Genomic DNA, 11,418 nt, shown 5'->3' with positions numbered 1-11,418 from the left:
TTTTATACCTGAATCAATCATTATTGTTATTATTGATGTTATATAGTGTTACACAGTATACAGAGTATACATACCTCTGTGGTCACAGAGCGCTCAGACAGATTGATAGTGGAGTTTGTGGTGAACCAATTATTTTACCAGCTTGATCTGTGATGCTGAGGGTTTTGTTTTCTGTTTGCTCGTGAGGAAGTTGTACCAAGATGTGATATTGAAGGTGAGAATGAAGTGAGCACAGCAACAATCACACAACAATGTTTTATTATGAAGCTTTAGCTCATGGTGAATGTAAAGCACTTCCTGTTTGACAGACACTTCCTGTTCTTACTCCTTATGAAAACAATCACGTTTTCTGTCAAAGTAAATCAAAATGGACATGACAGGAGCGCCCTCTAGTGGCTAGCTGCCGTATAGACCACAAGCCCCGCCCACTCATGTTAGACCATAGATACATGAACCAAAGTGGACAAAGCTGAAATAATCAAAAAGTTCTCAGAACTACTGTCAAGTGAAATGCTAGTTCAGCAGGTGGCGCTATAACTATAACACATCAAACAGAGGAGAAAAGTGCTTCACAGGACGACTCAGAGGACTAGTCAAAAATGCAGATTAATGAAATGTTAATCAAACATGAAATAAACAGGCCCAAACAATGGAGTGAAATCAGCTGACGTCAAAAACAACAGGAAGTTGAAATGAGTCCAAATACAAAATAAAACAGGAAATGATTGAAATACAGAATCATGAATTAATTAAATGATCATAACACTTTCAATTTTATCACAACAATAAAACTTTAGATCATATTTTACTACATTTCATCATTAAAACAATCATCAACTGTCGCTAGTGGCTAACTTGAAGGTAGCTTTGATAAATGGACACACGCAATGATGGAAGCTAATGTAGAAGTTGAAGTCAAACACTGATGCTACTGTAGAAGCTACAGTTGTTAGCACTAGCAGCTACAGAGAGGAGTGTGGAGTTTGTGGTTGTAGCAGCAGACAGACAGACAGACAGCAGAGTGGGCGTGGTTAGATTGTGTGTAGCTGCTAACAGCTACTGTAGCTAATAAAGTCAGATTTTTCTGTCAGACACTACAGGATGAAGGTCTGAAGTCACATGACCCAGGCAGAGACCAGCTCGTCCTCTTCAAACCCACCTGTCCTGAAAGTCCCGCCTCCACCTGTGGACAGAATAAGAAGACAGAGTGAGGAACCCTGAAGAACCATGAAGAACTACGAAGAACCATTAAGAAGACTGAAGAACCATGAAGAACACTATAGAACATTGAAGAATCATGAAGAACACTGAAGAACCACAAAGAACCCTGGACCCTGACACCTTCACTGAGGAAACACTTTACTGACCTCAGAGTGTCCAGTCTGAAATCTGGACTCTTCACCAGACTGTTCAGCTCCTTCACCACTGAGTTCTGCAGGTTGTTGAAGCTCAGGTCCAGGTGTCTCAGGTGGGAGGGGTTGGACTTCAGAGCTGAGGTCAGAGAAGAACAGCTGATCTCTGTCAAACTGCAGTCACTCAGTCTGGAGAGAGAAGAAGGTTGTTAAATCAGAGCTTCAGAACTTCCTCAGCCTCAGTCTTCAGTCCAGAGTCTGACCTCAGAGTCTGTAGTCTACAGACTGGACTCTCCAGTCCAGCACTCAGCTCCTTCACTCCAGAGTCCTGCAGCGGGTTTTCACTCAGGTCCAGGTGTGTCAGCTGTGAGGGGCGGAGCTTCAGAGCAGAGGCCAGAGAAAAACAGCTGATCTCTGTTAACCTGCACTCACTCAGACTGAAGACAGAAGAAAACATGACTCATCATTTCCTACCATCACTCTTTAACATGACTCTGTGGTTTTTATTGTTGTACTTGTAGTTGGGGACAATGAAAATATGGACCTCAGAGTGTCCAGTCCACAGTGTGGACTCTGCAGTCCAGCACTCAGCTCCTTCACTCCAGAGTCCTGCAGGTCATTCCCACTCAGGTCCAGGTGTCTCAGGTGGGAGGGGCGGAGCTTCAGGGCCCAGGCCAGAGAAGAACAGCTGATCTCTGACAGACCACACCTACTGAGTCTGAAGACAGAAAAAAGAAGCAAACACCTTTCCAGATGTGTCTCATGTTGTGGGGACAGACAGATGTTGTCTTATGGGGACAGACATAATAACAACACATTAGTACAACTGCTCGCTGTCACAAAACTTCTGGAGACACTTTAGTGAGAGGACAACAAACTTACGTCCAAACTGATGCTACTTTGAAACTGAGGGGGCGCTCTAGTGCCCTAATATGTCCTCTGCATATGAAACTAAATAAATATAAAATGTCTCATCACATCTGACTAACGTGGACCCGATATTAAATTCCTTTTCTTGACATTCCATCTTCGGTTGTCTAGGTTGTTGTTTTTCTGACAGAATCATGTGTCCATCACAGTGAAGTGCTGTGTGTCTCTTCTGCAGACATGTTGTCTCTGTTGTCTCAGGCTAGTTGCTATCAGCAGGGGGGCGCTCACAGTTCAGTCTGTGTCAGAAAACTTGAACTATCCCTTTTAATGTAGATTAAAGACATATTTAGGCAGAATAATCCTGGTGTCTGACCTCAGAGAGTCCAGTCCACAGTCTGGACTCTGCAGAAAACCACTCAGCTCCTTCACTCCAGAGTCCTGTAGCGGGTTCATACTCAGGTCCAGGTGTCTCACGGGAGAGGGGCGGAGCTTCAGTGCAGAGACCAGGTGAGAACAGCTGATCTCTGTTAACCTGCACTCACTCAAACTGAAATAATGAGAAGATGAGAGATTAAAGTCAAGAATAATATAATCAGATTACAGTCAGATATGATGCAGCAGGTTCTGGTTCTGCTGCAGGTGAGGACCTCTTCTTCATCCTCCTCTTGGTGATTCTCATTTTGATCCAGTTCTTGACTGTGTTTGGTTTGATCACAGTCGTCTTCTGGACGTTCTTGTCGGTCTTCTCAGTTCTGATGTTCTGCTTCTGCAGTGGCTCCATTAACTCTGTCTCTGTGTCCACAGGCTACTTCAGAGCGGCTGGTGTCTTCACCACTGTGGTCCTGAGGATTCTTTCCAGCCCTTTCATCTCATGTGGATCATCAGTGAAGGACGTGGAGGACATCCATGTCTTCTTCTTCATCCAGAGGTTTTTAAGGCACATGTTCTGCTCCATGTTAAAGATCAGACCACATTAGACCACAACTGAGTGTCAAAGTGATTCTTCTGAGCTTATGTACCTTTACAGGACTGTGATGTCATCAAAGGCATCAAAGAGTAAAGACAATAAGCCACACAAAGTGTTGCCATGACAACAAAGTCATGAGACATCCTGTGTCATCAGAACTGCTACTCTTCTCTGTGTAAATGTCCAAGAGCAGCACGTAGTGGTGTAGTGGAGAAGGACACCTTTGTTTACTGACAGACCGACATTAGCATGCTAACCTTGCTAGCAGCTGATGCTTTAACTGCACTGATAAAAATCTAAAAAATAGATATAAAAAACATCTTTCCTGAAAAAGAGTCTCTGAAGTCATTTCAATATTTTGTTAAGCCAGCTGTTAGCTATGCTGCTAATTAGCATTGTCATTGCTAAACTAAGGAGAATTTTTGTTCCTTCTGTTAGAGCTGAAAACTCACTTCCTGTCCAGGCTCAGGTGGAAGGGGCGGGGCCTCGTCTACATTTGTTCTAAGTTTATAACCTGCTGCTGACCTCAGGTCAGATCAGACCACACGTGTCACATGACCTCAGGTCAGATCAGAACACACATGTCACATGACCTTGTTGTCCTTGTGTCTGACCTCAGAGTGTCCAGTCCACAGTGTGGACTCTGCAGTCCAGCACTCAGCTCCTTCACTCCAGAGTCTTGCAGGTCATTTCCACTCAGGTCCAGGTGTCTCAGGTTGGAGGGGAGGAGCTTCAGAGGCGAGGCCAGAGACGAACAGCTGATCTCTGACAGACCACAGTCAATCAAACTGACAAAAAAAGAAAAGAGAAAACAACAGCGTTAAAGGTCATGACCTTTCACATCAGTCTTGTTTAGTCTGGATGAACTGAGCTTGTTCACAGTGTTAAAAGACTATTCTCTGTGATCCGGGATGTTGAAGATAGCTGTGCTAAAAATGTTTACCTGTGGAGGCGGTTCTGGAGAGTCGGGTTCTCAGTTCCATCTGTCACTGGTTCGCTTCCTGTTCTGCTCATCTCTTACAGGAAGTGAAGCATTTACAGCTACATCCTCCAGTAAGGAGATGAGAAGAACAGGAGGAGAACCAGTGACAGACGGAACCCGAGAGAACCCGACTCTCCACAGATAAGCTAGCATATGACCCAGCTAGCATCATCACCACGGATCATCTTGGAGCTGTGGACTGAAGATTACTGTAGGACACTGACCAAGAAGCTGAAGGTCAGACCTGCTCAGGTTCCTCCAGTCCTCAGAGGAGAAACAGCAGGACATTGATAAGGTTACTGTTGATAAATATCTCCTGACATCAATCTAATAACTACACGTCATCTTCATGGTAAAGTCCATCAGCTCCTTACTGTCCACTGGGGCTGTCCCCTCTGTCCTCACAGTATCCATATTCAAACCAACACTGCAGTTAACAGGTTTAAACCTCTCAAAACTAATATTCCTCTGAACACAGAACTAAACCATGGTGTCTGACCTCAGAGTCTTCAGTCCACAATCTGGACTCTCCAGAAAACCACTCAGCTCCTTCACTCCAGTGTCCTGCAGCTTGTTCCAGCTCAGGTCCAGGACTTTCAGGTGAGGGTTGGACTTCAGAGCCGAGGCCAGAGAAGAACAGCCGATCTCTGTCAAACTGCAGTCAATCAGACTGAAAGACAACAAAACAACAACTTTACTTAAATAAAGTCCATTTAAAGTGTGAGTGAGAGTGTGGTAAGGTCTGCTGAACTGGACTCAGTATCAGTTTAGCATCAGAGGTACTGACACTGTGCTGTGAGCACCCCCTGCTCTAAGAGCCAATCTGACACTCATGGCTGAAAACATGCCTGCCAGCAGAGACACAAGGAAAACAGATTTTAGCTCGCAGGGACACACTGAGGTCAATCTGAATGTTGGATTTCAAACACTGAAGTGACAACATAAGAAATTAGAACTTAGTGATGGAAACAGCAGTGGATCAACAACTCCTCTGTGTGTGATGTTAAAATCACCGATTTTCTCTATGGACTTTGGTGTGGGAGAGTGAGTGGTTTACAAACTTCAGTTTCCTGTTGGAAAAGTCTGTCTGACAGTGAGATAAAGACGTGAGATGTGACATAGATATCGAAGACTTCACTGACATAGATTTTATTACACCAGTCCTTTGTTAAGAGGCTAAAATCAGTTTTTCGTTCATGTTTTCACTGAGAGTGAACCAGTGATTCCTTTAAAACATGTGTGGTCACTAAACCATGGTGTCTGACCTCAGAGTCTCCAGTCCACAGTCTGGACTCCGCAGAAAACCACTCAGCTCCTTCGCTCCTGAATCCTTCAGCTCATTTTTATTCAGGTCCAGGTGTTTCAGGTGCGAGGGGTTGGAGTTCAGAGCCGAGGCCAGAGAGACACAGCTGATCTCTGTCAACCTGCACTCGCTCAGACTGAAGACAGAAGAAAAAACGAGACAAAAGTCAATTATCCACTCCAATATATCAATAACATCACTGAGTCACTGAAATCTACTGATTCAATGACAACATCATACACCTGTTCATGTGCACAGGTTCAGAACCTGCTGCTGACCTCAGTCTGCAACTAGACCACAAACATCAAATCACACGTCATATCACATGATCTGGTTGTTTCTGTGTCTGACCTGAGGTTCTCCAGGCAACAGTGTGGACTCTGCAGTCCAGAACTCAGCTCCTTCACTCCTGACTCCTCCAGGTGGTTCCACCTCAGGTCCAGATGTGTCAGGTAAGACGGGTTGGACTTCAGAGCCAAGCCAATGACTTCACAGTGAGGCTGTGAGAGTCGTAACCGGTTGACTCTGTGAGCAGTAAAACAACAGAACCTGTAAGAGTCCTGTGTAATTTCATATGTTACAACAGAATGTGATTATATCAGTGACTGGTTCCAGTCCTGAGATCTGGACTCACCGAGCCCTCCTGCAGTTCCTCACAGCTGGAATCAGTCTCAAACGTCCCTCCACTGATGTGTTGAATGTTCTCAGGTTGAACTCGTCCTGAACCTCCTCTGACATCTGCAACATGTAGGCCAGAGCTGAGCAGTGGATCTCAGACACCTCCTTTGCTGGTCTTTTCTCAGCATTCAGGAACTCTTGGATCTCCTGGTGCACCGTGTTGTCATTCATCTCGATCAGACAGTGGAAGATGTTGATGCATCTGTTAGGAGAGATGTTGCGAGCCTTCAGCCTCTTCAGGTTGTCAGTGACTCTCTGCATGATCTCTGGACTGTTCTGAGTCTGACCCAGCAGACCTCCCACAAGTCTCTGGTTGGACTCCAGACAGAGTCCATGAAGGAAGCGAACAAACAGGTCCAGGTGACCATTTTCACTTTGAAGGGATTTCTTCATGGCTCCTTTCATGAATTCATCCAGGATTGAATTATCATCTTGTTTTCCCAGAAAGTCCTGCAGTACCTCTGTCTTCCTGTTGGCGTAGCAGTGGAACATGTAGACTGCAGCCAGAAACTCCTGAATGCTCAGATGAACAAAGCAGTAGACTGTTTTCTGGAAGATCACGCTCTCTCTTCTGAAGATCTCTGTACAAACTCCTGAGTACACCGAGGCCTCTGTCACATCAAGACCACACCGCTCCAGGTCTTCTTGGTAGAACATGATGTCTCCTTTTTGCAGATGTTCAAAGGCCAGCCTCCCCAGCTTCAGAAGAACTTCCCTGTCAGCCTCCGTCAGCTGCCGTGGACTCGTCTCACATCCTTTATCGTACTTGTTCTTCTTACTCATGATCTGAACCAGCAGGAAGTGTGAGTACAGGTCTGTCAGGGTCTTGGGCAGCTCTCCTCTCTGCTCTGTGGTCAACATGTGCTCCAGAACTGTAGCACTGATCCAGCAGAAGACTGGGATTTGACACATGATGTGGAGGCTCCTGGACGTCTTGATGTGCGAGATGATTCTGCTGGACAGATCTTCAGATCTGGATCTCTTCCTGAAGTACTCGTCCTTCTGGTCGTCAGTGAAGCCTCTGACTTCTGTTACCCTGTCAACACATGTAGGAGGGATCTGATTGGCCGCTGCAGGTCGAGAGGTTATCCAGATGAGAGCCGAGGGAAGCAGATTCCCCTGGATGAGGTTGGTCAGCAGCACGTTGACTGATGACCTGTGTGTGACGCCAGAAACCCGGGTCCTGCTGCTGATGTCCAGTGAGAGTCTGCTTTCATCCAGGCCGTCAAAGATGAACAAAGGTTTACAGACAGCGAGCTTCTCTGCGCTGACCTTCTGTAATGTTGGATGGAAAACATGGAGCAGCGTGAGAAGACTGTGCTGCTGATCTCTGATCAGGTTCAGCTCCCTGAACGAGAGCACAATCAGCAGATTCACATCCTGGTTTTCAAAACCCTCGGCCCAGTCCAGAGTGAACTTCTGCACCGAGAAGGTTTTTCCAACACCAGCGACGCCGTTGGTCAGGACGACTCTGATGCGCCCCTGCTGGTCAGGTAAGGCTTTAAAGATGTCGCAGCACTTGATGGGAGTGTCCTGGACCATCTTCTTCTTGAAGGTCGTCTCCAGCTGCCTCACCTCATGTTGAGTATTGACCTCTTCACTCTGTCCCTGTGTGATGTAGAGCTCAGTGAAGATCCTGTTCAGGAGGGTTCTACTTCCTCTTCCACCAGTTCCTTCAGTCACATGTTCAAATCTGCTCCTCAGACTGATCTTATGTTCATCTAGAACCTCCTGCAGACCAACATCTGCTGAAAGACAAGAGACAAAGTCAGACTGAAGAAAGAATCTGAGGATCTGAAATCTAAAACCTTAATGCTGCATGAGAAAACACTGTGATGTCTTCAGCAGGCACATGTTCAGTCTTTGGTCTATAATGTATACGTTCTACTCTTGTGTTGAGCTACAACTGAGTATTTATCATACATATCATCACCATTATTATTATGCTTTAATTAAAAGTCGATATCAGTATAATTTTTATCAACAGTCTCTGCTGCTGCTGATATAAATGACATTGTATTTCTATAAACTGTAAACTTGTAACTTGAGACAGTTGTTGTGTATGTGCTCCCGGTCTCTCTCCTCTGTCGGTTGAGGCAGATGCTGCACATGTGTGAGTCTGCTTCTGTCACAGAGTTCTTCTTCTGTTAAAAGGGACTTTTTTCTCTCCACTGCCCCCTAGTGTTTGCTCATTGCGTGAATTGTGGGGTTTCTCTGCTCTCCATGATATTGTCTATGTACAGACCTGAGATCATGTATGTTATGATTTGGCGCTATACAAATAAAACTGAATTGAATTGAATATTTTGTTGGGACAAAAGTGGACACAGTCATATTTTGGGGCACAATGTGATTTGTAGTTCATTGTCTCCATCTTGATGTTTCATGACCAGTTGTAAACAACAGATAAAGGAACAGTCTACAGTTGCCATGGAGAAGACTGAAACTGTGAAAAATTTGTGTTTTTGTAAAGAAATGGAGAATAAATCAGGTCTTACTCGGGATGCTGATGTTCTGTCCACACTGAGGACAGCAGAGGTCTCCTGGTGGACCAGACTGGTTCCAGTGTGAGGTGATGCAGTATTTGCAGAACCAGTGTCCACACCTGGTAGAGACCGGATCCTTTAGGACGTTCTGACACAAAGAACAGCAGGTTGTCTGCTCGTCCACAGAAACCCCAGACGTCTCTCTGTGGAGACATTTCTTCATCAATAAACTTTCACAGGTTTGATCAGCTGATTCATGAATCTGATCCCTGACATCTCCAATATTTCATGAATGAATCCAGTCTCTTACCTTAAAGGTCCAGGTTTGGTTCTGAAGAGTAAAGGCAGGTCTTTGGAGGCGTCGCTCTTCACAGACTCACTGCTGAGTCCCGGAGAAGGTCCAGGTTTGGTTCTGAAGAGTAAAGGCAGGTCTTTGGAGGCGTCGCTCTTCACAGACTCACTGCTGAGTCCCGGAGAAGGTCCAGGTTTGGTTCTGAAGAGTAAAGGCAGGTCTTTGGAGGCGTCGCTCTTCAAAGACTCACTGCTGAGTCCCGGAGAAGGTCCAGGTTTGGTTCTGAAGAGTAAAGGCAGGTCTTTGGAGGCGTCACTCTTCACAGACTCACTGCTGAGTCCCGGAGAAGGTCCAGGTTTGGTTCTGAAGAGTAAAGGCAGGTCTTTGGAGGCGTCGCTCTTCACAGACTCACTGCTGAGTCCCGGAGAAGGTCCAGGTTTGGTTCTGAAAAGTAAAGGCAGGTCTTTGGAGGCGTCGCTCTTCACAGACTCACTGCTGAGTCCCGGAGAAGGTCCAGGTTTGGTTCTGAAAAGTAAAGGCAGGTCTTTGGAGGCGTCGCTCTTCACAGACTCACTGCTGAGTCCCGGAGAAGGTCCAGGTTTGGTTCTGAAGAGTAAAGGCAGGTCTTTGGAGGCGTCGCTCTTCACAGACTCACTGCTGAGTCCCGCAGAAGGTCCAGGTTTGGTTCTGAAGAGTAAAGGCAGGTCTTTGGAGGCGTCGCTCTTCACAGACTCACTGCTGAGTCCCGGAGAAGGTCCAGGTTTGGTTCTGAGGAGTAAAGGCAGGTCTTTGGAAGCGTCGCTCTTCACAGACTCACTGCTGAGTCCCGGAGAAGGTCCAGGTTTGGTTCTGAGGAGTAAAGGCAGGTCTTTGGAAGCGTCGCTCTTCACAGACTCACTGCTGAGTCCCGGAGAAGGTCCAGGTTTGGTTCTGAAAACACAAACATCACGTCAGTCCTCGCTCCTCTAGAAGTAGAACTGAAGAAATGAAAACAGGAAGCAGGAGGTTAGTGAGTTCAACTTGTTCTGCTGTTAGAACCTCAACCAGCATCTCCTTCACCATCTGCTGCCACATTTAGCCCAACAGATGAAGATGAAAAAGTCATTAGTCATTAAAAGAACTCAAGTTGACTCAGCAGCATTTTTATTTACCCGAGAGCATAAAGAGTTCTGGTGATGACTCATTGTCGTCTTCTTCGTGTTCTGATTGTGGACAGAAAGTAAACTCTCTGTGAACTTCTCTGAACTTTCTGTTCACAGACGTGAAATAGGTGAATAAAAACAATGATTTGTAAATCCTTTTTTAAAATAGTCAGTTTAAAAAAACTGAAAAACTTTATTGTTTTTTGCAAATATTCACTCATTTTGAATTTGATGAATTTGACAATAAAGTTAATCAGTTTGTCTTTGAAGTTTTTTTTTTAAACTGAATACAGGTCACAATGTGTCAACTTCACTTTTATCATCTGAACTTCGACGTGTCTCAAGGTTTTATGTTAATGTTTCACCTGCTGTGGATACACACACACACACACATGTTTTTTGTGTGACATTTGTGCTGATGTTTTAATGTGAACGAGGACAAAGTTAAGTTTCGTCTCAGATCAGATGTAATATATACATACATATTTTATACACATGTGTATATAATATATGTATATATATATATATATATATAAATATGTATGTATATCATATACAGTATATATGTATTATATACACACATCAGTGAAACTCAGTTTCTTACTGTGCGTCTGAAGGTTCAGCTTCACGACTGCTGAAGTCTGGACGTTTGTGGGACACCACTCTGTCCTCGTCCTCCATCTGTAATAAACACACACACACACGTTCACTGTGACTGTGGAACACGATTTAAAGTAGAAGAAAAACAACAAAAATAGAGAGAGAAAATCAAACCTGCTTCCCCTTTCCTCTTCCGTCTCTTCTGACTTTCTCTTTTCGGCTGCAGCCTGGACCTCCCGTCTCATGCCTGGGCGTGTACAGCAAGCACACGCAGTCCAAAATACAATTCTCAGATTATATTTAAATCTCAGGGGGATTTACCGTTAGGTGGCGGTATTCCACTAACCTAAGCAATAGTTGCAACCAAAAGAAAAGGAAGAAGAAGAAGTTAAACCGTTCACGAAGAAATTTTTTTCTGCAGTTCATTTCAAAACATGTTAACTCTTAAAGTAACTGACGTCAGTGAATATCAGCTAATGTACATACATTGCTCCGGATGCTACTGTTTGTACAAGAGCTGCATGCCAGGTATTTTATACTATGCTTTGAAACACAGTGGCTGTTTGTGTAGTCACTTTTTTGCAAAAGAGACATAAGATGGTAGATCACAAGTATGCTTTTGTTTTGTTTTTGCTGCAACAGAGGCTCTGTATTTTGCATAAGAATGACTTCCCACTCTTATGTTCCTTCCAATGATGTGGTTATCTGATATAGATATTGAACAATACATTTTTTTTGCAATATTT

At 44.7% G+C, this 11,418-nt stretch overlaps 1 protein-coding gene across 2 annotated transcripts; it reads right to left on the bottom strand.

The window, feature by feature from the left end:
* Positions 1-247: 247 nt before the first annotated feature.
* LOC131465432 (NACHT, LRR and PYD domains-containing protein 12-like) lies at positions 248-10,918 on the bottom strand. 2 transcript variants are annotated; one of them, XM_058638111.1, is made up of 14 exons: positions 10,847-10,918; positions 10,677-10,753; positions 8,949-9,860; positions 8,651-8,841; positions 6,109-7,900; positions 5,826-5,999; positions 5,437-5,610; positions 4,671-4,841; positions 3,804-3,977; positions 2,596-2,769; positions 1,897-2,070; positions 1,616-1,789; positions 1,368-1,541; positions 248-1,183 (listed from the first exon to the last, which is right to left on the bottom strand). In XM_058638111.1, the coding sequence occupies exons 2-14, from the start codon at positions 10,751-10,753 to the stop codon at positions 1,150-1,152; spliced, it is 4,395 nt and encodes a 1,464-aa protein (XP_058494094.1). In that variant the 5' UTR covers positions 10,847-10,918; the 3' UTR covers positions 248-1,149. The 2 variants fall into 2 exon arrangements, with proteins under 2 accessions (XP_058494094.1, XP_058494095.1); XM_058638112.1 differs by having other exon boundaries at positions 6,109-7,897.
* Positions 10,919-11,418: the final 500 nt, after the last annotated feature.

This window comes from Solea solea, chromosome 9, assembly GCF_958295425.1.
Source record: "Solea solea chromosome 9, fSolSol10.1, whole genome shotgun sequence".
NCBI lineage: Eukaryota > Metazoa > Chordata > Actinopteri > Pleuronectiformes > Soleidae > Solea > Solea solea.
The sequence above is the reverse complement of the archived record's forward strand: the minus strand, read 5'-3'. Positions and strand labels throughout refer to the sequence as shown.